The following is a 26,752-nucleotide window of genomic DNA, read 5'->3' on the forward strand; positions in this document are numbered from 1 at the left end:
AAATTGTCGATACTCACTGTGCATCTAACACAACATTGACGTATCGAGGAAAGGAATTTCGTAGGAAGAATTTAACGTCTAACTTTTGGGATTTTAGATTGTATGTATTTGAGGTTGAAACTCTTATGTAATAAATAAGGCGAACAAGGGAGCTGATCGCAGGGACGTTCTCAATTTCTCTCGTGTGACTTTTCTGAAAGTAAGCATAAACTCACGCAGAAATGATCAACGATCGCCAATGAAACGTTCTCGAAAAATTATCGCGTATCACAGCACGTGCTGGGCGAGCTGTCGCTCGCGGTCGGTACACGCTGCTCGCGCTAAGTGAAAGGTGGGAGGAAAGACTAGGAGAAAGTAGGAGGTACGCGTGGTTTAGCCCCCTTTAATAGGATGGGCGTCCGTGGGTGTCCGAAGCGTTCCCGCGTACGCCCCTGCCGAACGACGCCCCGGCGAGCTGCCGGCCGATTCGATTGGCCGGCGGCGGTGACGAGCAGTCGCGCGTACCGCGGCCGGCCAATCGGCGAGCCCGTGCCATCGCGCTGAGCGAAAGGGCGACGTTGCCGTTTCGCGTACCGCCCCATTGGCCCCGCGTCCGTGAATATGTGCGCTCGTGCTCTCTCTCCTCCGCTGGCTCCGGTTTAGCCCCCGTTAGACGATTTTGTTGGTGTTTCGTTGTGCTGTTTCCACGGCGTGGATAGACGATTAAACACGGGACTCGCGCGGTGGGCGTCACACGCGTACACGTGCCGGTGAATCCATTCAACGAAACGGGTATGCGAAGCTCTTCTCCGTCACACGGTAGCGTGTAGCGTATCTTCTGCACGCTCCGCGCACTTGACGACGCGTCGGCGGCGGCGGCGGCGGCGGCGGCGACGGCGGCGGCGGTGGTCCGTTGAAACGGAGCGCGTCCTATGCCTATAAATCGCTCGGGCTCGAGTCGCCCGCGATAACGTCCCGCGTACCGCTCGGTCGCGAATCGCGAGACGCGCGAGTGACGCGAGCGAAGCCACGGATTTGTGTCGGGACTGTGTAGCGTCGCTGGGACATAGTGCGCGAACACCGAGCGACGCGCGTCGCGTGGCGTGGCACGTGCGGATGTGTATGTGTGCGCGCGCGCGGGACTCACCGGAGTTAAACGCGGTATGCACCGTATGCAGAAGCGAGGACGAGCGGGATAACCGCGTTGGTGGTGAACTCCCGTGAATGATGACGCTGCGATTGCTCGTACCGTTGACCGTTCTCGCGCGCGACGATACGTAGGTGGAACTGCTCTGCGTTGTCTGCTCGTGCCGGGGTCGCGTCGGCTCTCTGTGAACGCGTCGCGTCGCGTCACGTGTCGGCCAGGGGAGTGGACGCATGTTTTGCTGGTTTTGCAGTGCTCGCAGCTCGCATAACCAACGGAAGGTATCGGACTAGCGCGACACGAACGCGTCGGCGTTGATATAGCGGTTGGATGACGATCATGATGCGCGATATTTGCACCTGGCGTCAGCCTGGCGTCTAGCATTGACAGGGTGAGTATCTTGGCTCCGCGAGGGCAACACGTGTTTGTTTCAATGTTAGGTGGAGTCCCGTGTGCGAAGTGGGTGGAGGCTGGCATCGCGAGTCTGCCTTCCCCGTTATCGCGGGCGCCGCCGCGAGGGCGCGAACGAGCGGCGGGCAACCGAGTGGGCGGTATGACGACACGAGGCTCACCTTGCCGTCGTGTCGGGCCTCGTGCGCGTGCCTCGTTATGAATCGGGTGGGGCGGTGGGGCAACAGGGGCGTAAGGAGGCGGTCCTCGATCGGGTTCTCGAGGCGGATGCCCGTCGCTCGTGACAGCCTTCTTTGTTCCCTCGTTGGGGAAAGAGAGAGAGAGAGAGAGAAGAGAGAGAGAGAGAGAGAGAGAGAGAGAGAGAGAGTTCGTCTTTTGCTCACGCCGCTGGCACTCGATGTCAACATGCTCCAACATTCGCAAACTGCGACTCCACGGAGTCGAAAACTACTCCTTTCCTCTCTTCCAGCTTCCCCCGTTTAAACCCCCACGGTAAATCCCAGTGCTCCGACTGAATCACTTGGAGATTTTACCCTTTTTAGCCTATTCCCGACTTGGGATAACATTTTATTGTATTTAAACTAATTTGGATGTAACACACGCAACATGCAAGTGTAATTAGTACTAAACATATTCCCTCACCTTCCCACCTCCTCCTTTCTGCTTTTCAGAAATCATCTTTTACAAATTTCCAACAATGTTTATGCGAGCAATGATTCTCTGACTTGCCTAAAACTCTCTCTCTAACGTATTTTTTTTATACATCTCTTTTATTTAATTATCTCAATTATGATTTATAACTTTTATAGATATAGATATAGATATAGATATAGATGATTTATAACTACTTTATAGATTTATAATTAATTATTAGTAGACAATCTTCTAACAATAATGTTTCTTTATAGGAGCTCCGTTTCCAGGACGATTCTTCTAGCTTCAGAGAGATTGCCAACCTAGTTGTACTTGTTGCATTATGAATTCCTAGCATACTTTATGCAAAATGGCATTAAATCCATTGTTATAAATTGTGCGTAGTGCGTAAAACAAAATCATTCATCATGAAACGAAGTATAGATGGAAGGAATCTTTCGCAAGTAAGATGCTTATTATATTACACTAGTTTTCGTAATTTGCCTTTACAACGTTACTTCTTGAAATTGATAAACAATATTTTCTATAAGTACTGAATATCGTATATATTTATACGGACAACAATTAACCTACGATGTGATATAGATTCTACTATACCGTGAAAATACATGCAGGACAAGAAAATAAATGCAATAATTTGTAGGACGAAATCGAAGAGCACGATCCTTTGCAATCTCAGCAGCAGCAGCAGCAAGATGAAGCGGATCAGCAACAGTTAGAGCAACAGCAGCAAACTGCCCAACCGCAGATTCGTTTTCTGAGCGCCAACGTATTGCAGCAATTGCAGCAACAGCAAGATGCTCAGCAAGCTCAGCAGCAGCAGCAGCAGCAGCAACCGCAAGTTATTACTCTGCAAAACTTTGTGCCTTTACAAGCTCAACAGCCGCAACATGATCAACAGAGAGCGCAAACGATCTCTGTCCAATCGCTACCTCATCAATTCCTGCAAGTATGTGAAACGAGAATAATACAATTATATGTTAGAAATATGCTATTTATTACAAATTCGTTATTTTTTTACTTGGTTTTTATTTTTATAAACGCACCTTTCATTTTGCAGGGTGCTCAGATTATCAGCAGTGCTCAAGCACAAGCTCTTCAACAAGCTCAGCAACAACAGCAGCAGCAGCAGCAGCAGAGCCAGCAGCAGTCGCAGCAGCAGCAGCAGCAAGCTCAGCAACAACAAACACAGCAACAGCAGCAGCAACTGAGCTACAGTGTAATCCCACAAATGCAGACTGTTAATATAGACGGTCAGGAAGCTCTGTTCATTCCATCCTCCGCAATGTCGGCTGCAAGTAACCATCACCAGACACAGCCGACAATGCAATTTACTACTGCAAATGGTCAGCAAATGCAACTTGCTGGACAGCAGGTTCAACTAGCGAATGGCCAAACTATTATTACGCCACAGCCAGTTAGTCTCATAAGAGCACCGAATGTCTTTCCCACTTCGATTATACAAAATATTACGGGACAAACGGTTCAATTGCCAACAGGTATGTCTTTTATTGCAATTGCTTATACGCATGCTCTTTATACATATAATATTGTCTTGTAATAATATGTTGTGTAATTTATCTTCGTAATTAAAATATCCGTATTATTAATAAGCTTATTAATAAGCCTAAAGAGAATTTTAACATTTTAAGCAAGTAGAATAATCGAATAATGTGTATGTTATAGGTCAAAGTGTACAAGTAAGACCGCTTCAATTTCCTATGCAACATGTTCAGCAAGCGGTACCTGTACAATTACCAGTCACTGCCAATAACGGGCAAACTGTTTATCAAACTGTACATCTTCCTGTCCAATCCTTGTCCAGCGTTTTCAATATGCCTACGACGCAAATGATACCCCAAATTATGCAAGTAAGTTATATTCCGTATAATTAACATGATGTTGCAATTAATATAGCACCTGATCGATGTAACAATTGATAATTTATGTACACAATCAACAAATATTGTAAAACGTAGTACTGATGAAATGTACATTCTGGTCGTTTCAATTCTAGCAAATACCTCAAGTGACACAGATAATTACGCCGACCGGTCAACTTCAGCAAGTGCAAATTGCTAATTTACCACAGTTGCAAAATCTCCAGGTAATATTGAATTTATCGGAATCTGATCCACTCTCATAACGAGCTACATATCACCCCTTCAATAAGATTATTCTTTCTACAATTTTATCAAATGAACGTTTAATGTGTCATTACAGAGTCAGCAAGTAACGCAAGTTGCCCATCAACAAGCTCAACAGCAAGTCGTACAACAACAAACTCAACAGCAAGTGGTACAATCTGTGCAACAGCAACAACAAGTCGCCCAGGCTCAAGTACAACAACAGCAACAAGTGCAACAAGTGGTACAGCAGGTGATACAACAGCAACCACCATCGTCCCAACAGCAGCAGCAGCAACAGTCGCAACAGCAGCAGCTGCAACAATCCTCCACTCCATCGTCGACAGTAGCAACTTGGAGCACAACAGTTGCATCCCCTAGCAATGTTCAAGTAATATACTTCTAAATTCGCGAATACTAACATATTAAATGACAAAGTTATTCTAAATTATATACCATACATTTTCTAGGTACTTGGTATAGGTGCATTGGGAAGAAACATAACGGGAAATGCTAACGTTATTACCACAAAGGATGGCCAGAAAATTGACGTGCAAACGTTATCTAGTTTAACAAGGCCGCCCGAAACGGTAGAAGGTGACATCAAAGTAACTAATATCGATGCCAGTCAATTAACTAGTGGACAAGTAATACATATCCCTGCTACACAATCGGCTCAACCTACAATGCAACCGATTACGATTACAGGTAAGTGAATTGTTACGTATTGATAAATATATTGAGAGATAATAAAACTTTTAATTTTTAAATCTTCTATTGCATTTCCTCGTTATAATTTATAATTTTGCAAGTAACGATTGAACTTCACTTATATAGGAGCACAAGGGCAACAGTTAACGCTTATACCTGCGTCAGCATTAGCAAATTTAACCGCGCAGCAAGGTAATATGATGAGGAACGTGAGCAACGGAAGTATAATGCAAATTCAGCCAGCCACCGGGATGAACACGACTAACGGTTTCTTGCAATCAATACCCGTACAAAATATCCCAGGCTTAGGCAATGTGCAAGTAATATCAGCGAGCGCATTGCAGCCGGCTACGGTCCAAACGTTGCCCGCATCCGCGGCCACACCCATCGTCGCGACTACTCCGACCGTGCAACTCGACTCGAATGATTCTACCAAATGGCAGATTCTCCAAACTCTTCAGTCGCACGGAACTTTGACGACGTCTGCTGCACCCGTGTCCCATCAACAGCAAATATCGAACACTACCAGTACCGTCTCTAATAACGACACTAACGATCCTAATAAGACGCACCGTAGAAGGGTCGCGTGTACATGTCCCAATTGCGGCGACGGAGACAGGTGAGTGATACTTCTTTCAGTCATATCAAACGAGTATTTATTCGTGACACTAATGAAAAATGGTCACGTATGTGTACATTGATATCCATATTTCTCTGTAGAAATAGAGATATAACCAGGAAACGACAGCACGTATGTCACATCGCTGGATGCAACAAGGTATATGGAAAAACGAGTCATTTACGTGCCCATTTGCGCTGGCACACTGGCGAACGACCTTTCATTTGCACTTGGATATTTTGCGGTAAAAAGTTTACCAGATCGGACGAGCTTCAAAGACATCGTAGAACTCACACCGGCGAAAAGCGTTTCCAGTGTCCGGAATGTACAAAGAAATTTATGCGATCGGATCACCTGACGAAACACATCAAAACACATACGAAGATACGAAGCACGGTAAGTACTACTCGTTCGAAACGCATCGCACGCGATGCACTATTACGTACTGAATTTTAGGAAGCTGCCACCTCGACGCAGGAAGGCTCATCTGACAGCCAATCTTCCACCGAGCAAAAAATCATTATAGCTCTACGCAAGGAAACGGACCAGTCTGATATCGTCATATCAGAGCCAATCGATTCCATGAAAAGTGATTCATCAAATCATGTAACAAACGAATAAAAGTTCTAAGTAATAAAATCGGACAGCGATTAGCTAATTAGTATCAATATCATAACATAAATTTTATGAAGATTATGAAGAATCATTCAGTATTAATTTCTAAAAAAAAAAAGAAGTTATTCGGAGACGAAACTTAAATTGTGAACGAGCGAATTATATCCTAGCGCATTCTGCATTGTAAAAATAAAAATAAAGATAATATTGTTATGTTCATAATGTAGCTTGTAAGTGCGGTAAGTTGTATAAGCATAAGTTATACTAATAATCGAAATTAATGCTACATTGATCGAGCGAACTGTCGATCTGTCTGTTCTATATAAAAATAGTATGGTGGTGAGTATATGGCAACAGTTCATACATACAATCTATTTTTTTATTGCGATTACGTGTGTATATATTATACGTATGTATATAATGTAAATCAATGTATACAATTTTGCACGAGAAAGTTTTACACTTGTAAACATCTTTTGATATTATAAGGAGTCAAGAGATCTTTAGCTCTCCTTTTAATTTATCGGCATTATTGAATAGCAGTGTACATACATAGATCGCAAAATCAACGTGGCCGCTTAGTGAAGTTGTTTGTCTTGCAATATGTAATGATACGGACATTACAAAAGAAAAAGAAATTTGACTGATGCGGAGCATTGAACGATATCTAGTTAGGTATCTAGTTAGTGGTGAGACGTACGAAATTTAAGATAAATGGGAATATCATAATAATTAAAAACATGATTTATAAACTTCTAAATTTATATAAACAAAATTTTGTAAATGGTTATCACCCTATTATATCTCAGGCTTCGTACCCTTCATCACGAAGAAATGGATGCTTTATTACTTTGCACTATTATTTTACATTTTTATTCATTTTTATTGAACTTGTTCATCTTTACCAGCACAAAAACAGACTAACTGCGGATATATCGAAGTCTAGAAATGGGAATACATTATTATATATATATATATATTTTCGCATAATCGCGTTTTGCTGTTTTCCCGATATGAAATGCTAATAAAAGTGTTGGAGAAAAACAACGCGTTTGTATTTCACATTATATTAGTTCTCTCTCTTTATTGACGAATAAATATATCCCATATAATACTCTACTAATAAATTTACAGGCTACTATCCGCTAGAAAACATGTATAAACATCATTTAAATTCTGTATCTTTATATTATACATATATAAACGAAAAATATTCCATTTTATTTCATATAATAAACACAATCACTGCTTATTGTTGACACACTGAAAAGTATCAGGAACGTAAAGAGTTAGTGTTTAAAGGAAATACGTTTCTCCTGACAGCAACTCCCCATGTTGTATCTCAACGCTTTAAATATCACTACTGTTAGAGCGATAATATTCATCCTTCCATTAATTACATTCATATATTTATTTTGTAATTGAATCACAACTGTCAATTTCAAACAGAATGTAATATTGTGAAGTCTTTCTTTGTCATTATACACTGGAACAAAATAATTCTAAAAAAGATCCAATCGCTCCTGAATTTTCGGACGTATCCAATAGCAAAACAATGTGTACTAAACATTGAAAATTCGCAGGTTTCATGTATAAAGTTTCGCAAGAGTGCAAAGAATCATTTTCTTGTTTCAGATCCGAGTTTTTAAAGTAAAACTACGGTCTATTGTAGATAAACCTATAATCACCTTTTATACACATATCGACACTCTTGCCCTGAACTCTGCTTATTAAAAAAAGAAATTCAGTGATAGTCCTGCATATACAAAACTCAACTCTCTTTTTATTGTAATATTTAACTTTTTTTAAAACAAACATTTTATCATCGTAAACAGAAAAATGGACAACAGAATTATATGTAAAGCATAAAATTTAAATGGACATTTTAGTATAGCGCGATATTATTTTTTATTGTGTAAACGCATATACTAGTAGAATGCTTGCTCATCGCATATGTACAGTTAGCGCGAAAATAACTCATTTCAACTGCATATGTAATAACATCAGCCAGAAGAATTTAGATACAATTTCTAATCATATTCTTTACGCTATATCCTATTTTATGTTTATACAATGTGTGTAACTTTATCGATTGCTGCAAACTACACAATTGCGGATGCAAGGGTTTATCTCCATGAGTGCGCATATTCTTTTGAGAGATTTTTACTATAGGAGTGTACATACATATATATATATGTACATAGATAGATATATGTATGTACATATATATGCTGCGTAGTTTTGCCACGAATGCACTTTATTCATATGCATTTACGTTATAAAAATCAGTTTCATGTGTTTTTACACACTAAGAAAATTGAACAAAGCGAATTTGTTACACACTCACGCGTCTATTCGTCGAGACTCAGATAGCCATTGTCAAGGTATAGAATACCTAAATAGATACATATTACAAGTCAGACAATCAAAAATGAAAAAGTAATCACGTGATTGTCAATAGTCCGTTCTTTATGTTTCACGAGCATTTACAAGGAGACAAAAAAAAAATTTCGATATGCTTTATATTAATTCCATTAACTTTTTGATTGCTAGATTTCTCGATTCAAGCAATATGTGATATGTTCTAATTCCAAGTATATATATTTCTACAGAAAGCAATATTTTTATCTTCCGCGAACTCTCTCTCTCCCTCTCCCTCCCTCCCTCTCTCTCTCTCTCTCTCTCTCTCTCTCTCTCTCTCTCTCTCTCTCTCTCTCTCTCTCTCTCTCTCTCTCTCTCTCTCTCTCTTTCCATATATATATATTGCATCATGTGTCATTTGAATTTATTAATTTGTCTTCAAATCGCAAATTTTTATGTTTATTTGTACTTCATAAGCTTATATGTATCGATGATACGTGACAATCACGTAAACTTATATGTATCTTACTGAGCCTCGGCGACGAGTAAAAATTATATTTTTACATATAAATAGCAGTAGATTTGTTGATCTGTTCAGAGTTTGGTTGAATTAACACTACTCAAAATAAAACTACCCACGCATAAATAACGTCTATAAAGACTACGTAGGTTGCTTCTTCAGAGTATTTTTCTCTCTTTATTTTATTTTATTTTATTTTATTGAAATTAAATCATAAAGTAAAAGTCCCTTTTTCGCTCTGAAATCTGACAGCGTATATAATTCGTCAGTGCCTGGCACGTTTCAATAATCATTTAATCAAGTATTTATAAATATTGAATTAAATGGCATTAGTAAAGATCGTAAGATCTATTATAGTCTAACGTATATAACGTTCTAATGTTGAATGTTAAAATTAGCGCCACAGGCAGAGACAAATGTAACAATTTGATCTACGATTTTTCTATTTCGGTCGATATTCATGTAGTACAATTTGCTGTAGAACGAAACAATTCGTTGAACTCAGCACTTTACATTGAGACAATATCAATTGATTAAGCGATAGTGATTCGAATTTTGTAGCTGACACATCTGTAAAGAGATATATGCCTACTAAAGGCAAGAGAGTGCCAGAGAAGTGGTATCAATGTGTTAAAAATAGATATACATTCGTTAAATTACGAAATTGGATAGTTGAAAGAAAAATATCACTCTCAAATCTCACTTGAACAAGTACTGGAGCTACTCTGATGAAGTAGATGACGAAGTGGACGATGTTCGACTAATTGGCTGTCCTGTCCGGTTTGCTTCATTCGCTGCCCTGTATCACACATCATGTAATAACGCATTCAAAATACTTATGTGAATATTGTCATTTTTTACAAATATAGAAAACAAAGGAAGAAACACGCGAAACAAGTCTCTAATATAGATTTTTCTATAGTGACTATCGTTTCTTTTATCGCGTAAACAAAATAAAATCAAGTGTTATTAAATAGATGTTTTTAGGATATACATTTATACGATAAATACTTTATTACAAAACTTGCCTGAATAAAGCAGCAAAACTGGATCCGGCTAAAGTGGATCCAGCTATGTTGGCTCCAGTATCTTGGTTCGCTTCAGCTTGATTTTGATCTCCCAAGTTCTGTCTGCAAATGGGACAGGTTCCGTGCTAGAAAACGAAAGGAAAAATTATCTTGGGTCACATCTCGGTGCCGACGTATGGGCTGAGATAAAACTTGAAAATTTTTCAGCTTACTAATTCCAACCAGGGTACAATGCATGGCGCGTGATAGACATGCTGGCATGGCAATTGTCTAACAGGTTCTGATAGCTTAAAGTCTTCCCAGCAAACGGAACATTGTAGTTTTATATCTGCATAAAGCAAAGGAAAGAAAGATTGTTCTCAGCGATTTGACAAAGTGATGATAAGTAATGTAAGTCAAACAGTTGAAGCAAAAGGCACTTCTATGTATAAAGGTATATATATAACGGCTTAATATAACACTTAGGGACATTCTGAGTATTCTTTTAAAACTTTACCAATCACTTGAATTATTTGACATATAAGTACATTACTGTTCTGATCACCCAGATTGATAAGGATCTTTAAAAGATAACAGATGTACATGGATATTGTAAGTTACACATCAATATATATCATCAGGTACTAACCAACTTGACTTTGAGTTATAGTAGTAGTAGGTATTTCATCGATCTGGTTGCGTGATAAAGGCGGTGGTCCAGTACCGTCCATTTGATTCAATAATTGGGTAACAATAGCGTCTAATCCATCGCGACCCCAAACATAATCTCCAGGATTTCCCAAGAACAGTCTAACATTGAATCTACATTATTTTGTTTTATTTTAGTTAATTACTAAACTAAAGATTAAATAAAATTGTTAATGAGTTGTACCCCCGTGGATGAATGAACTTTTTAAATATATTTAACTGTTGCCATCGCTGTTGAGAAAGCACGTTGACAATCGCTGACAATTTAGGCACGATTTTATGAAAATGTACATACTTATGATGTATACAAAAAAGAGGAAAAGAAACAAGATTAAAATATGGAAACGTAAACGATTGTAGAAAGAAAAGTATAAAAAAAGTTGCAGTGCAATATTTTATATGTCGACAGAAATCGAGTATCGTAACGTGTATTTATATCTCGAGAATATGTGAATTAAAATATATAATATGCTGTAAATATCGACCCACTTATTACTTATGACAAAAATATGACGCATCTATTTACAATTATACTAATATCTCACAGTATTTATCATATAAAACTTACACAGATGTAGACTGCGCATCTTGACCTACAGAGTTGCCTAGACTCGCTGCTCCCGAGAGATTGAAGATAAAATCTTGTATGAAATTCTCTATAGGCACCTGTAGACTCTCTTGTCTTCTACGATTGCTACTTCGAGTAAAAAAATTAAACTATTACCTTACCAAGTTTTCCCATACAAATATCATGCACAAGAAACATTGATTATCAAAATAATATAATCGGTGTAATATTTTGCGTTTATCGAGAACAAAAGGGGGGGGGGAGAGAAAGGGAGCCAGACGCGCCATTCGTCAAATTTGATGCCAAACATTTGAACAGATAGATTCATCAATCTAGCGAGCTTTGGGAATTACATCGTTGTACGCGACATCGATGGATGCGCGGCAATTTGGTACATGAAAGATACCTGCTGGTGCGACGTCCATCTTGAGGGGTACGAGACCAATTAGACCTTCTTCTGCTTCCAAGCACATAGTTTCTATTGCCTCCCCCTGACGGTTGACTGGTGCTCAACTGTTGATTGGCGTAGGTATTCGAGAGACCCATTATCATGTCTATTAGATCACGGTCACGGTCGGAGCGCTGCGAAGGCTGTATCGATTAGATATGGTGCTTACGCATTTATGCATTTCTGAGAATGATTGTCAATAATTTCCAGCTCAATTAAATCCACTCACATTCAAGGTCAAGATGTCGATGTCCCCATCGCTCAAATCTTCGCTGTTCATATCCATGCCCGAGCTGCCCTCGTTGCTGCTGCTTTCCAGCTCTTCGATGAAGCCGCTCGCACATCGTGGACACGTGAAATTCTAATTGGAAGTGAAATGTGTCAGTCAGGAGAAGTCTGAGTTGCGCGAGTTAGCTTGCAAAGTCTGTCCTCGACAGATTGCCTGGATATACACGCTTGTATTAGTTAAACATTAGCAAATTTAAACATCTACAGAATGAACATATTTCTTATGCTGCCATCTTTGTAAATAATAACAATAATAATATCGCAGCAAAATGAGACAGCAATATTTTTAAGCTTCAGCAAAGGACAATGGGAGAAGCAAAATAACTTGCGTATATCTTCCTCTCTTTCTAGAGCGCAGATATAATTGTCTCATTTTAAACAAAACAAAAAGAGTAACGTGACGCAAGAAAGAACAGACTGCTACATATTTATACGCTTAGCGAGTTTCGTGAACAAAGAGCGGTCGGACGAGAATTCTGGTCGGATCGTGGACGAGCATACTCATTCGGCTTAATCAAAATACACCGTCCTGACCGTCCCACGAATGGGGGGGGGGGCAGGGACTCGATCGGGGAGTTCGGGGACAACGATCGCGGGAACGTGCGTAGCACGCTTTCCCCGGGGGGAGAGATGCGTTCGGGACTTCGAAAGGCGTAAACCCGCCGGACGCGATTTGGCCGAACGCGGGTTTCATCGAGATCTCGGGGAATCGCGAAGCCGCTGGGAGAACAATGTGAACGATGCCATCGACTCCGCCCGTCCGCGCCGTTCGGCGCGAAGGATCGCGGCGAACATCGCTCTCGTCCGCACGGGCACGGAGGGGGAGAAAGAGAAAGAGCGAGATACGGGATTTCCGCACATGACACGGGGTGACAGTCGGCCCGGGACGGACGTTCCGCCGCGGCGATTCCGCGCCGGACGGCGCGGACGGGCGTCCGGGGCGCGTCGCGGCGCACTTACCGGCAGCAGACGCTCGATCTCGACGCTGCATTTGTGGCAAAAAAACCGAGACATCGGACTCCCGTCCACAACGGCCTCCGCCATGTTGTACGTGTCCCTGCGTGCTGCGTGTCGTGTCCCTCAGCCTCACTTCTCCAGCACTACTACTTGCCGTTACCGCAGTTTTTCGGCTCGACTCGGCCCGACTCGGCTCGCCTCGGCTCCCCTCGGCACCGCTCGGCTCGGCCTCGGCCACGAGGGCAACGAAACGAACTAGACGGTGGTCGTTCTCGACGAGGACGGAACAAGGACGAACTCGATCGATTCACGGCCGCGTTCTCATTGGCCGCGTTCAGCAGACCAAGCCGCTGAGTAGCAGTCGAACGTGATTGGCTCTTACTTTTAGAACCAACCGATCAACGCAGAGTGTTGATAAGACGAACTCTCAACAGTTGTGTCTGCTGAACGCGGCCATTGGCGACATTGGCTAATTGGGACCTCCCGTAACTTAGCCGGTCAACTTCGACTTTATTAATTTTTTTTTTTTTAATCGTTTGTTGGTCGTTTGTTGGTGATTGTTGGCCTAATTACAACGTTTGTTGGTTCTTAATTGTTTTTTAAATTAAAAAAGAAAAATTAGCCTTAAGTTAGCCGGAAAAATTTTATTTTTAATTTAAAAAAAGCCTAATCGATGCGTAATTGTTTGCTGATGATTGTTGGTCTAATTTTAGCGTTTGTTGGTTTATTATTAGTCTTAAAAACGAAAAAAAACGAAAAATTATCTCACATTAAAGTAATCGAAGATTGGTTTATTTGCCTACGACTTAAGGTTTATTTCTATCAATTTAAGGCTAACATCTGTAAAACTGGCTATGAATACGGGCCTTAACATCGGCAGAAAATCATTCGTATGTATTTAGCCGGAAATGAACGTCTTTTTAAAGAATCTCTATATGAAATCGTTTGTATTTCGTATGAAGACTTTTGAAGTGCAATTGAAAAGGTTTGTGAGTCATTCGTTTAATTGTAATTAATTATTTATTTTTACACCATGCATTTAGCCGAAATAGATAAATTAATAAAAGTTTTTATATGGAATCGTTTGTATTTTGTATGAAGAGTTATGAAGTGTGATTAAAAAGGTTTGTGAGTCACCCAGATAATTTTAATTAAATATTTATAAACTCGGTAATTATATATAGCCGAAATATAGATTTTTAGTTATTCATGTTAAAAGAAGAAGGCGCTAGTGTTCCCGAAGGTCCGTCTGCAGTCAGAATTAATATAAACGTTTTAAAAATTATTTTAACAACAATTGGTTTCTACGTTCATCTTTCCGAAGATTCTTCTCAAAATGCTTAGATGACTTTCCGATAACATTCTGTTTATCTATGCAAGAAAAAATAAGATATAAATCCTCTTTATAGCGTTTTTCACTGTCAGAGCTGGTACGCACTCAGTGCACGTTAAAGCTGTTGTACACTGATTTAATCTCTAATATTCAAAGTAAAATGCAAATATTTCGACTGATAAAATCAAGGGAACCACCATGTTTCTTGATCTTTTCGCGATTTTCTGCCGATGTTAAGGCCCGTATTCATAGCCAGTTTTATAGATGTTAGCCTTAAATTGATAGAAATAAACCTTAAGTCGTAGGCAAATAAACCAATCTTCGATTACTTTAATGTGAGATAATTTTTCGGTTTTTTTCGTTTTTAAGACTAATAATAAACCAACAAACGCTAAAATTAGACCAACAATCATCAGCAAACGATTACGCATCGATTAGGCTTTTTTTTAATTAAAAATAAAATTTTTCCGGCTAACTTAAGGCTAATTTTTCTTTTTTAATTTAAACAAAAATTAAGAACCAACAAACGTTCTAATTAGGCCAACAATCACCAACAAACGACCAACAAACGATTAAAAAAAAAAAAAATTAATAAAGTCGAAGTTGACCGGCTAACTTACGGGAGGTCTAATTGGGAGCGAACGGCGCGATTGATCGGTCGTGGAAGCGACGTGTGACGTCACGACGCTTCTTGTCCATCTCGCTCCGCGGCCCGCGCGGCGCGCTCGTATCTTTGGTTTTTCGGAACACCGGAGCGCCGCGTGTGTCGTGTGTCATGTGGGTCATGTGTCCATGCACGGCGCGCATGGTTTCGCGAAGGTTCGATTGGTATTTGTCATTAGCATTGTAATTAGTTATTATTAGCACTTTAGACATTCCTTACTTTCAGGAGATTTTGATTGCGATTTAAAAGACTAATTTAATAAAAGTTAATAAAAGTTTGAAGGACTAATTTAGGAACCGACGAAGAACCATGTCGAATTGTACAAGTAAATATTGACATACGGTACGAATTCGTTATCTCTCATTCTTGTATTTAATAATGAATGTCTTCCAGAGTTGTGCACGCCGCTTCCTAAAAGTCAGACTAGTCATATTAAGATCTGCGAGAACACTCAGCAGTATGTCATTGATTTTTTGCAAAACCTGTTGCCACCGTCCGACCGTAAATCTATTCCGGACGAGCTGCGAAAGGTATATAATATTGTACATATAACGCAAGTGAAATACTCTTTCACTGGAAATATAATTATTGATTAACTGGGATGTTGCTTTTTTTCAGACCTTCATATTTAATAAGATTCGATCGAAGCGCAAGCAGAAAGTGGAGAGAGGCAAGTTCTTCTCCGCCAGGAAGAGACTGCGCCTTGGTCTGGGCAGGGTCGGCAACCAGAATCAGATCAAGTATTCCGATCTTCTGCCCTTGAATCAATTGTGGCTGCAGTACATGCGAGAAGCGCTCGGCGTTGAATCGTTCACCAGTATACCGAAAAATCCTAGCAGTCCAAATTGGGAGAATGTAAACTTGCAGTTGATGAAAGCAGACTTCCACGGTGCCAGAATCTCGATCGATAGATCAAGATGCCCTAGTCTGGTGGGAGTCACGGGAATCGTCATACAGGATACGAGGAACACCTTTAGGGTTTGTGGGACGGACAATGTTATTCGAAGTAAGAGATATGCTAGGGTACTTTTTCAATCTTTTTCCCATATAGATCATAACGCATATATGCATTTGCTGCTTTTATATATATTGACAATAAATTTCTTGCAAAAGCTCATACATATGTATTTTTGTATTATTAATATCTTTTCAAACTGTTTTCAGCGATACCAAAGGACGTGGTTAAGATTAATATTTACTTGGATGATGGTGTGATATTAAAAGCGTTTGGAAGGGAGCTCTCTATAAGGCCTGCAGAACGAGCGGTTAAAAAATTTAAGAATAGTTCAATTATGCTGTTGTGATAAATATTTAATATAATAATATTGATAGAATTGATACCATCCCGAGATTTACAAATCAGCGCTAAATCTCAAAGAAATTGTGTTGCGAAGGAAAGTAAAAAATATGACAAAATAAATGAGTACATGGATAATGTAATTAATGTGATTAATTCTATGGTAAACCTTTTGCTGAAATTACTTTAATTTCGTATAGATGTTAGAGGTATTTTATTTCTTTATATCTTTCAGCATTCCTTTGCAGATTATTATCGTAGGATATTACAATTACAGGATTGGTAATGTAATATTTACTACTTACATGGTACAGTATTTATATATAGTCGTATATATAATATAGCGTTATATTTATATATAATGTATGTATGTGTAAATCTCTTCGTGTCGTGTGTTCATATGGAAAGGTGTGCATAACTATTGAACAATAATGTATTCATTTTGGAAGTGTGTCCACCCATGTTCCATTAAAACCACAGTGGTCAAACATGACACTGATACAATGATAATCATTTTCAATTAGTACAACAACTATATTTGTTAATCAATCTCTACAATTTCATTGGCTAAAGTTAGATCAAAGTGAAACAGTACCAGGGCATGTTACTGACCTCCTCCTCTCCCCCCCCCTCTCTCTCTCTCTCTCTCTCTCTCTCTCTCTCTCTCTCTCTCTCTCTCTCTCTCTCTCTCTCTCTCTCTCTCTCTCCTCTCGACATAACGATTTTAATATGTAATATATACAGCTAGATCACTGCAAGATCAACTGTGGAGTACCAAAAAAGACGAAAGTACCGCGCGATAGAGAGGACGATAGTAAACGAGAGACGAACAAACTAACTTCGCTCCTTTACTTATTACGTAATACAAATATTTTACTTGGGCATAGTAGTAACGTGACCTGTTCGTCGGTACAAACTTTCGCTCTTCGCGCGCTTTAAAATAAAGAGACTACACATAACTATAACCCGTTAAATCTTGAGATGTAATAAAAAGAAAAACGAGATATCACTAAGTGACACAAGATTACGCAGCATGGTAGCTTACATTTAGGAATGTTAAAGGATGCACTACAAAATTAATCTGTTTTTTTTTCCTTGGTTGCTTGTCGTACTTGATACATAATTGGGTTCTGACGTAGCACTTTATACATGCATAAATATTTCAAAAGGCAAAAGAAACACAAGTGTTTAACAAAACATGGCTCTATCGTTTTCCAGAGATGCTGCGATCTAATTTATCTTAATACTTGCATAATTTAGGCGTAGTTCGTAACAAGCTATATAATATAATGATTAACGATCAATAACTTCGAATAAGACATTATGCACACACATTATACGTGAAACGAGTAGAAAATATTACCAAAACTATGTATGGTATGAACGTATGTGACAGTGACGATCGTGCTGGACTTTGTTATCAAATTATCTTTAATGTATTCCTCGAACTCTAAGCTGTCTGTAATCATCTTCCTGCGCAATGAGTAACGAAAGGTTAAAAGCACGATACATGATGCAGTTCGGGCAAAACTACTTTATGTACTACGGTACGTTAATGAGACAATAAGATCTCGCAATTTCGAGTATCTACAATTTATTTTATGGATTCGTTCATTTACGCAAATCAAGCAAACTCGGCGAACACGTATCTTCGCATTATGTTCAAGCAAATGTACATACAGGATAGATCTAGAACGATGTATATATGTTGTTATAGATAACGCCAACATATCCTGAGATGTCTACAGTTTTTTCCCATCTTGATCTCATCGTTATAATACTGATATAACGATACGCGATCTACCCCAATCTAAAAGATACTCTTATTACATTTCAATTTTGCGAGGGCTCTGTAATTTTCACTGTGGTTTATCACACGCTAGAATGTTTCGAGAATGTATATCTCGTACGGTGCCAACATTTTTCGAAGGTTAAGAAAAAAAAAGAAGGAACGGACTCTTTCAAAGTATGTTTGAAAGAAATTGAAAGAAATTTCGCTCGAAAAGCAAGCACTGGATGACCTGTACAGAAATATACGATGTATACTGTGATCTTACAGTTGATTTTGCTTCCGAATTACATGAAATTGCCCGAAAAAGCTTGCTTCCTGTTAGTAGCCAAAAGAAAGGCACGTAGACGCACACGTGTATATATATATATATATATATATATATATATATATATATATATATATATATTTTATGTGCCAGTAAAAGACAGGGAAATTATACTTTGCTTCCACAACGCACATATATCTTTTTACTGACTGTGCAACGATAATTTAATAGAAAAATCTCGGTAAATCGTATTTAAAAAAAAATAAGAAAAAAATTATTTTTTTTCGTTTCGTACTCTTTTTTTTAAATAATATAATTTTCTTAATATGCTTTTCGCGCAAAATCCGCATTGAACAGCTATTTAAACCGTGAAATATAATTGTTTGCTCGACATTTCCCCTATAAATTACAGATTCACATTTAGGTAGCGTGTGATAGCGTATTAATGCCATTTCTCAATGCATTTCGCTATTCGTTACACTATTATCATGATCTAAATCGTGGCAATTCATCGTTTCTAATGATATTCATTCGTATTCGCTTTGACGATATTAAGCTAACAAAACAATCTCATTCTACCTAAACTTTATAGAAAAGTAGACTTTGTTGATCTGTCTCCTTAAATGTATCTCACATACCGTAACCTTGGTAGGCTGCGGTGGACGCGTACACTTGTGCCGGTGCACCGTATACGGTTTGAGGCGCGTAGCCGGGTGCCATCATTCCTGGCCCTGCAGTCAGCATTAGCTGAGGTTCCGCTATAGCGATCATGCGACAGAAAAAAATATATCAACAATGGGAAACAATGCACGGCTTCGCGCAACAATAAGACTCGCTAAAAAACATATTGAAGAGATCACTTACGCATAATCATAGGCTTGTGTTCCTGATGATCAGTTTCTTCGATACGTCGGCTTTCGGCCTCTTCTAATTTATCGACCTATCAACATATTTAAAGATTATGAATACTCTGCCAGCGGTATGAAGGTACAAAGAAGATTTATGAACCTTCTTTTACAAATATTCTTTTTTTTTTTACCTTAGTGATATATTCCCGTGCGACTTGTATAAGATACGGCATTGCGAAATGTAAAATTTGATGTCTCCATGCGAGCTCCAAGATGACGTCCGGATGAAGTAAATCGTAACAATGAAATAGGCATGCTGCGAAGCAGTCCTTAGAGCCTCTCTCCAAGAACCACTCGAGTAATTCTTCGGCGACTTCAGCATTCCGGGATTCCGCCGCATATTCCATAGCATCCCTGTTATCGATTGGTGATTAATAAGATTCGCACACACGCACTTATGATAAATGTATCCGTGATTTAAATAACGTGAAGCGTTACCTGAACAGTCGATCCTTCTTGCAAAGTTCTACGGACTGCTTCCATCTGTTATTTCCCTTGTACAGATACGCGGCGATTCTCCTGAACTCGATCAATTCATGTTTCTCAAGTTGCTGCGCTAACGCGATATTATCAAAATTATCGAACGCGTCGATCGATGTTCGGAGACCTTGGTAATCTTCTTCGTCAATCAGCAAGCCGTTTAAGGCTTCGTTAATAGCTTTGTTGTTGAGAGCTTGAACCGACCTCAAGTACGGTTTCACCAATTGCAGATGGCCGGTTCGCGTGAAATACGCCACCGACCTAGTGTGATCCATGCGCGGAGCAAGTACGAGCAATATATCGTTCAGAAGAAGGGGTTTGAATTCCACGTAAAATTGTATAGCCTTGTAGTAGAGCTCGACGTTTGCGACTTTAGTGATTACGTCTTTGAAGTGGCCCTCTCGCCAAGCTTCGGTAGGATGTTGCATCATCGCGAGGACCGCGTTGTCATATTCCTCGTACTTGTCATACAGGAACACCAGCTCGGCCCACAAATGGGCTTGTTCCGCTGCGCGTAGCACCTACAAATCAATCGTTTTCGTTAAATAACCTTAAATAAATCTGCTGCGAATTTAATTTTCGTATTGATTCAAGACGGCAACCCACCTTCGGTATATTGACGCGCGACCAGAAGAGTTCCAAATGTTCCCTCATTCGTTGAGGCTTGTATTTACTATAGAGGATAGCTAGTTCGGTGAACATTCCCATGTGAGCCCGTTCTAGTCCTAAAGCAGCTTCCAAGAGGTTGATGAGCTCTTCAAAATGCCCGCGATCTTGGTAGTAATTGATCAAGTCCTCGAGTTCGTCCGCGTGTACAACTATGTGGAGACCGCACATTTGAGCTAAGCGAAATTCGCCGCTGTCCACACAGGCGAAACAGACTTCCTTCCAGGTGCGCGTCGAGTTGGCTTTGCGCGCGCTATCGACGGCACCTTGAAATTCTTTCAGATGGACCAGCGTTATAGCTAGACGCGCAAAGTTCGATACATTGTTGTAAAGGAGCTTCGCGGCGTCATACATCTTATCGTCGAAACATCTATCGCCAATCTGTAAAAGGAATAATACGTTCGTAGGAATCGAGTTGCGCTCGCAAACGCGCAGGCGAACGACTTCTTACCTTCTGTATGTCGGCGTGATTAGGGCCAGATACAAATTCCTCGAGATCCGCGAGCCTGTTGGTCCGCGCGTACGCGTATATCAATTCGCTCTCGATGAAGGATTCGCGTGCTTTCTTGCGGGCCATTGCGAGATAGCGTACCAAGTCTTCCCAATGCGAAGTCCGATGTGCGGTTTCCACCACGTCCACGTACGCGGATGGATCGTCCGCTTTGATAAAGCTGTCGATTGCCTCTTTAACCAGACCTTGCTGCAGTTGAGCCCTGGCGAGCTGCGACCATACCGGCGGCTCGTTGCATCTGCGAAACAGTCCATTTAAGTAAAGTGTACGAAACAAAATACGGAATATATATGCCATACCTTTCTGCAAATTCATAAGCTCTGTCCAAGTTGCCGACTTGTTCAATTAGAACCTGGATGGCCGATGTGTTGACGTCGAACTTCTTGAAGATCGCGAAAGCCTCCTCGTAAAGTTCGTTGTTAATAGCAATATTGGCAATGTCCGGAGCGTCGTAATTGTCCAAGCGATTAATATATTCCATGACGCGCGTACGATCGGCCTTGATGGCCGTTAGTATCAAGAGATTCTGCAAGTTACGATGATCGCTGAACACGCTGCTGTCCAGTACTATTTTCTCGAGAAGCTCGATCAGCTCGTTAGGCAAGTCGGCTGTCATGAAAGCCTTGACGGTAACCGAGATATCTTCAGGATCTTGCGTCTCGGATAATGCCGTCTGAACAACCTGATCGATCAACGGTCGCTTGTACGGATTGCTCTCTAACAGTACTTCCGCCCAAAGATCGGGATCTCTACGTCTCACCAAATATCTGGCCTCGCTCTTGAACAGACTGTTCTCGTTGCACACGCTTATCAGCTCGCGGTCGCACTGGCCACGCTCGTACGCGATGCAAGCTAAATGGGGATCGCGCTTCTCGCAATACTTGCCGACAACTCTACTGTCGTAGAATTGATTTTCCTTGAGAAATCTTTCGGGATTATTGTTGCTGTCGATGTAAATCTTGGCCAGCGCGTTGTGCGTAGCCGGCTCCACGCAGCCCTCGTGAACGCGAGATTCCAACCACGGTAGCAACAGCTTCAGCCGATTTCTCTTTTCTACCTCCTCGACCAGTTCGTCGGTGGAGAATTGTCCGCGCACCACCAGGATCAGATTCTTAATGATATCTTCCGAGCAGTCAACGTCCAGTAGACCACCCACGACCACCGGGAGACGCGACGGATTTACCTTCTGGACGTATATCTCGATGTACTTTTGTAAGTTATTGCGATAAAGGTAGAGAACGAGATCGTGAACGAAGTCGAATCGATCGCACACGATTATCAAAGGCAATTGATCGGACAGCTTTGCTTCCTTCAGGTAATTCTTTACGCGCTCCGCATTGTAACAGTTGCTCTCCCGACATATACGCTCCACCTCCTTGATCTGGCCAGTCTTGCACGCCGCCTGGATGTACTTGAAATGTACCTCTTGATCCTGACTGAAATTCACGATAGACCCCAAAAAGTAAAACAGGCCCTCGTAAGACTTGAAACTTTCAAAGAGATCTATCAGTGCTTTAGTGGTTAATTGCTCGTGATACTTGGTCGCGATTTGTATGCAGATTTGCAAGTTCTGCCGTATGTTGGCCGTTAGCATGGCTTTCAAGCATTCGAGGGAGTCTTCTACGGACAAAGTGCCGAAGAAACCTACGAGCCAATCGGGCGAGAGCAGATGCGTATGTACCACCGCTCTCTTGATGTCATATAGATCTGTGTAGTGCTCGAGAGCGCGTTGCAACAGGCCAGCCTTCTCGCACAATTGCGCGACGTGAGCTCTGTCGTAATGGGTAAACATTTGATTGCCCAATATAGCGTCAGCCACTTGTGGGGCGGACATTAAATTCATCTCTAAGAGACGGGTCTGTAAGGCACCCTCGCTTGGCCGATTGTTCTTGAGCGCGTCCAGCAGGAACGCCGTACATTGCTGCACCATGTTCTGCTCCATAAATATATCGACAATCTGATTGATGTCGGCCAACGGTTCGTCGTCCTGAACCAGCATCTGCGCGAATGCCACACCCTGATCGGGATTAATCCTCATGACATTTCGCAGGAGGAATATATAGTCGGGCGTGTATGAGACTTTCTTGGCATACAAGACGATCTTCTGAAATTGGCCGGTCTCCGCGAAGCATTGGATGACCTTGTTGGGGACGTTAGCTCTCAAATAAACGCTAAGCGCCAACGTAGGATCCGCTTGTTTCACTAGATCCCCCAACTCCTCGCTGCATTCCAGTTTGTCCTCCTTCAACCACTTTTCCAGCAGCTGCTTACGTCCCTGAACCAATACCGGTCGACACAGCTCCAACGATTCGTACTTGTTCAGCTGTCCCTGATCCAGAAGAATTCCGAAATATTGCAAAAGAGGAGACGTTTGACCCTGAGTGGCAGGGACCTGTTGAAATCGTTGGATAGTCGCGGGCGTTCTGAGTATTCCTTTGGGAGCGTTAGCCGCGACCTTTGCCGCCTCCGCGTACTGACCATTCTGGAAGAGCATATTGAATTTTCTTACGAACAAATCCTCCGCGCCCGACAGATTGTTTCTCACGGCCATTCTCAGCGCCAATTCCGAATTCTGTAGCACTCCGTTGATGTACGGGATTATGTTCTCCTCGTCCACGGAGACGGACAAGACCTGACCCTTCCGATTCACTCCTATTATACCGCCGGATGCCTCGTGCGGAGCGGTTACGAAGATCGTCTCTCCCGAGATACGATTCATAAATATACAGGTCGCGGACTCGATATCGTACATATGTATATAACCGTATTTCGTGATTAAATATATGACGTCGTACTTGGAGCTAACTTGCATAGCGACGGGAAAATCATTTCCGGCCTCGGGTGGAAAGAACACGTCCACCGCTTTTTTGGGGAACGGATGGTTACCGGTGGGCGGCTGGCCCACTTCGATGATGTGAAGCTTCGCGCCCTGGACCGTTCTAACGGCGAAACAGAACAGATTGCTGGCCTCCCCGTTTCCCTCCATCTTGAACTGCGCGAAGGAGGCGGCGTGTCCCTCGATCGGTTGCGAACATTTCCGTTCTACCGAGTAAAGCTGCATGGCGCCGACCACTCTGTTATGTTGCGCCGAGATACCGATCAACAACAGCCACGTCTGCTTCGGATCTGTTCTGTAATTGATAATCTGGCAGCCGTTTAACGACGAGTGACGTTCGAACATCTTATTCGGCGTCGAATCGCCCTCCATGGACCAGTGATACACCGCAGTTTCCGTTACTAACGCTAGCGTGTTCAGCGATATCCATTTCCAAAAGACCACGTCTTCCGTCATTGTGTGAGCCTTCATCTTCGACTTCATCTCAATATTGAAGATCTGAAGCGTCTTCATAGCTAGTCAAATAGAAGGAAATATCTCTCTTAGTAACCCTCACGTTCTTCGCGCGTTTTCCCTAAATATTCTCACTTGTTACAGAATCACCGTCTCACACTGAGGCTCGTTTTAAGAAAAAGCGTGCAACAGATCGCAATATTGCTCTCTGAACTACGAATAAAGCAGAATCAGTCTCATGAGTGTTTCACGTCTATTTTCTACCGTTGAACGCTTTTTCCCGAAACCGCGCACTCGCACACATACGTATACGCATACCTTTGAGAGCGATGACTTTACTAGCGGGATTCATAATTGCGGAATCGGCGGATATCGGTCTTCTGATAGGATTGGCGGAATCGTTCATGTCAATGATTACTACCTGGGCGGTATCGCCAACCTTCTCTCTAACGCAAATGAATTTGTCAGACTCCATGGTGAGGGTGTTGAAGCTGACATTGCTGGCGTTGATCCCCACAGCCGTAAGCTACAAAAATAAAAGACATAGATAGCCTTGTGTCCTTCAAACTTGTGTCCTTCATTTATCTTATCAGGGATACAACACGATTTGAGTACGTGGTTTTAGGTCGGTTGTTTCCTGGGGAGCAAGAGTGTTATTGTCAACTCTATTGATGATAAATTTCTTATAACAATTCAAAAGCATACTCTTCAACAACAATTGAGTTTAATGTCGGTTACAGGCCGCACGCTACTGTCAGTACTCGGAAAATTGAGGCAGGATGTTAACGAAATTAATTTTAAAACAAAAGCGACGTTCCAGCAACAATATAATGTTATCGCAACGGCCATATGTTGCCGAAATAAAGCCTGTCTCAAGATTGCGACATGCAAAGTGCAAGTAAATAGAGCGGTTTCCATCGTCCCCGGCGACGATCGTCTACGTGTGGACGACGTGAGATGGTCGAGATGGAGCTTAGGCATTTCTTTCCGTTTTCGATGTCCGAGCGGTGACGTCGGGCTAAAGGAATGCGTGAAAAACATCCGATAAGGTGGAACGGTTTCGGCAAAAGCGGAAACGAGGGGCGTATGCGCCGACGATAGCGTCCGCTCGTCGGTGGGGAAAAAGACGAGGCAGAGCACGCGAGAGGAGAGCTCCGTGTGCTCCGGATCCGTTCCTCCGTGGCACGCGATATCGCGTCAATTTCCAGACGGATAATCGACGGATAACCTGTGCCACGAAATCCGTGCCGCGAGGACTCGGCGAGGCGAGTCGGCGGAGTCGGCGGAGTCGGGTGTGTAACGTCATCGGGTCTCGCGCGCGGGACGCGCGCGGGCTAGGAGGCAGGGGGAGGGGCAGAGAGACGTTGCAACTGTCAAAGTAACGTCAGCCCCGAAATGTTGCACTTCCGTTCCGGGGGGGGGGGGGGGGGAGAGAGACGGGTCGGCGAGTAAATCGTCGATACACATCGACGGATGCTCGCGAGAGACAGAGATGGTGGGATAGGGGGGCTGGGAGGGGGAGAGAGAGAGAGAGAGATGCGGGGGCAGAGAAAATGTCCGGTGCCTCGGAGAGAAAGGCCGACGTGGTAAATGCCAAACGACGGGCGCGGGGCCCTCTCCTCGCCCCCCGGGATCCCGCGGCGGGACGATGACGTACCTGCAGGTGTTCCTGGAACCTTATGGGTAGTAGCTGCGTCATTTTCGCCTCGGTGCTCGGTGGCGAGTCGCCGTGGAGAGGTTCCCAGCCGCTGCTGACCGCCGCGTGCGGACTTGGCCCCCGTGTGTGCGCGTCTGGATCCACACCGACGTCGTCCTCTTCCCTGCTTACGGATCTATACTCTCGGCTCCCGGTCTCTCGTCTGTCGTCGTGTGCGCGCCTCTCTGTTCCCCCCGAGATCACTCGGCACTCGGCATCAATTCGTCGAAGCGCGAAACCGACTGACGGCGAGCGAGGTAACGTCGCTACACTCGCTACTCGCTACTCGCCGCTGACACCCATCATGGCCGCCAACGCCGCCCCTCTATCTCGAAATAGTTCCCGCGTATGAGGGTCCCCCGCGCAGGGGAAACGTCGCCACCGCACAAAGGAACGTTCCGCCGCGCGCGCCGAGAGGTCGACGATCACGATCGTCGAGTGATAACGGGTCGTCGCCGGGCGATCTTCTCCGTCGGCCGATCAGCGCCGACGGTCGCTCGCGATGACGTTAGCGGAGAGAGAGAGACACGGGCACGGCACGAGCGCTCCGAGTCCCGACACCAGCGGAAGAATACAAGCAACGATTTGACACGATTGGACTCGGTGGCGGATCTCTCGCGCATCACCCCCACCCCTCGCCCTCCACCTGCCACGAGTGAAGACCGCAACGGCGCACGAGTGCGTAACGTACTTCCACGCAGTCGATTACGAGTCCCCCCCCCCCCCCTCTCCCTA

General features: G+C 42.5%; 4 protein-coding genes and 1 long non-coding RNA gene across 14 annotated transcripts; 2 read left to right on the forward strand and 3 right to left on the reverse strand.

The window, feature by feature from the left end:
- Positions 1-583: 583 nt before the first annotated feature.
- On the forward strand, positions 584-7,326 carry LOC139768438 (uncharacterized). 3 transcript variants are annotated; one of them, XM_071698614.1, is made up of 11 exons: positions 584-1,514; positions 2,443-2,631; positions 2,832-3,137; positions 3,249-3,687; positions 3,875-4,059; positions 4,206-4,295; positions 4,412-4,705; positions 4,785-5,022; positions 5,152-5,644; positions 5,746-6,040; positions 6,101-7,326. In XM_071698614.1, the coding sequence occupies exons 2-11, from the start codon at positions 2,596-2,598 to the stop codon at positions 6,263-6,265; spliced, it is 2,541 nt and encodes an 846-aa protein (XP_071554715.1). In that variant the 5' UTR covers positions 584-1,514; positions 2,443-2,595; the 3' UTR covers positions 6,266-7,326. The 3 variants fall into 3 exon arrangements, with proteins under 3 accessions (XP_071554715.1, XP_071554717.1, XP_071554716.1); XM_071698616.1 differs by lacking the exon at positions 584-1,514 and adding an exon at positions 1,918-2,148; XM_071698615.1 differs by lacking the exon at positions 584-1,514 and adding an exon at positions 1,918-2,142.
- On the reverse strand, positions 6,621-13,328 carry Iru (E3 ubiquitin-protein ligase Iruka). Of its 6 annotated transcripts, none has more exons than XM_071698664.1 (8): positions 13,120-13,328; positions 12,101-12,232; positions 11,830-12,005; positions 11,424-11,552; positions 10,797-10,969; positions 10,381-10,496; positions 10,169-10,293; positions 6,621-9,939 (listed from the first exon to the last, which is right to left on the reverse strand). In XM_071698664.1, the coding sequence occupies exons 1-8, from the start codon at positions 13,201-13,203 to the stop codon at positions 9,861-9,863; spliced, it is 1,014 nt and encodes a 337-aa protein (XP_071554765.1). In that variant the 5' UTR covers positions 13,204-13,328; the 3' UTR covers positions 6,621-9,860. The 6 variants fall into 6 exon arrangements, with proteins under 6 accessions (XP_071554765.1, XP_071554768.1, XP_071554763.1 ...); XM_071698667.1 differs by having other exon boundaries at positions 11,424-11,549; positions 13,120-13,324; XM_071698662.1 differs by having other exon boundaries at positions 11,830-12,014; positions 13,120-13,320.
- A 323-nt stretch (positions 13,329-13,651) lies between these two features.
- On the reverse strand, positions 13,652-15,069 carry LOC139768467 (uncharacterized). Its single transcript, XR_011717360.1, has 2 exons — positions 14,555-15,069; positions 13,652-14,487 (listed from the first exon to the last, which is right to left on the reverse strand). It is a non-coding gene; the product is annotated as an uncharacterized lncRNA (long non-coding RNA).
- A 78-nt stretch (positions 15,070-15,147) lies between these two features.
- On the forward strand, positions 15,148-16,553 carry Pop4 (ribonuclease P/MRP subunit POP4). 3 transcript variants are annotated; one of them, XM_071698674.1, is made up of 5 exons: positions 15,148-15,277; positions 15,339-15,438; positions 15,507-15,643; positions 15,732-16,119; positions 16,278-16,553. In XM_071698674.1, exons 2-5 carry the CDS (start codon positions 15,423-15,425, stop codon positions 16,415-16,417), a joined length of 681 nt encoding a protein of 226 aa, XP_071554775.1. In that variant the 5' UTR covers positions 15,148-15,277; positions 15,339-15,422; the 3' UTR covers positions 16,418-16,553. The 3 variants fall into 3 exon arrangements, with proteins under 3 accessions (XP_071554775.1, XP_071554774.1, XP_071554773.1); XM_071698673.1 differs by having other exon boundaries at positions 15,152-15,268; XM_071698672.1 differs by having other exon boundaries at positions 15,226-15,438.
- On the reverse strand, positions 16,404-26,634 carry Chc (clathrin heavy chain). Its single transcript, XM_071698608.1, has 9 exons — positions 25,979-26,634; positions 24,640-24,847; positions 21,332-24,383; positions 20,973-21,270; positions 20,462-20,902; positions 19,814-20,376; positions 19,507-19,729; positions 19,332-19,407; positions 16,404-19,225 (listed from the first exon to the last, which is right to left on the reverse strand). Exons 1-9 carry the CDS (start codon positions 26,018-26,020, stop codon positions 19,098-19,100), a joined length of 5,031 nt encoding a protein of 1,676 aa, XP_071554709.1. The 5' UTR covers positions 26,021-26,634; the 3' UTR covers positions 16,404-19,097.
- Positions 26,635-26,752: the final 118 nt, after the last annotated feature.

The sequence above is a fragment of the Temnothorax nylanderi genome, unplaced genomic scaffold (assembly GCF_030848795.1).
Source record: "Temnothorax nylanderi isolate EJ_2023f unplaced genomic scaffold, tnyl_v1.0 TNYL_tig0016_pilon, whole genome shotgun sequence".
In the NCBI taxonomy this organism is placed as follows: Eukaryota; Metazoa; Arthropoda; class Insecta; order Hymenoptera; family Formicidae; genus Temnothorax; species Temnothorax nylanderi.

Coding starts and splice junctions, on each gene's coding strand:
- Iru (XM_071698662.1), bottom strand. CDS start 13,203: ATGGCGGAGGCCGTTGTGGACGGGAGTCCGATGTCTCGGTTTTTTTGC. Junction 10,497..10,796: donor TATAACTCAAAGTCAAGTTG/GTTAGTACCTGA, acceptor TGCTTTATGCAG/ATATAAAACTACAATGTTCC. Junction 9,940..10,168: donor AGTTTTGCTGCTTTATTCAG/GCAAGTTTTGTA, acceptor TGTGTGATACAG/GGCAGCGAATGAAGCAAACC.
- Pop4 (XM_071698674.1), top strand. Junction 15,644..15,731: donor TTCCGGACGAGCTGCGAAAG/GTATATAATATT, acceptor GCTTTTTTTCAG/ACCTTCATATTTAATAAGAT. Junction 16,120..16,277: donor GACGGACAATGTTATTCGAA/GTAAGAGATATG, acceptor AACTGTTTTCAG/CGATACCAAAGGACGTGGTT.
- Chc (XM_071698608.1), bottom strand. CDS start 26,020: ATGACGCAGCTACTACCCATAAGGTTCCAGGAACACCTGCAG. Junction 21,271..21,331: donor GCTTATGAATTTGCAGAAAG/GTATGGCATATA, acceptor ACTGTTTCGCAG/ATGCAACGAGCCGCCGGTAT. Junction 20,377..20,461: donor CGCGCGTCAATATACCGAAG/GTGGGTTGCCGT, acceptor ATTGATTTGTAG/GTGCTACGCGCAGCGGAACA.
- LOC139768438 (XM_071698614.1), top strand. CDS start 2,596: ATGAAACGAAGTATAGATGGAAGGAATCTTTCGCAA. Junction 3,138..3,248: donor TACCTCATCAATTCCTGCAA/GTATGTGAAACG, acceptor TTCATTTTGCAG/GGTGCTCAGATTATCAGCAG. Junction 5,645..5,745: donor AATTGCGGCGACGGAGACAG/GTGAGTGATACT, acceptor ATTTCTCTGTAG/AAATAGAGATATAACCAGGA.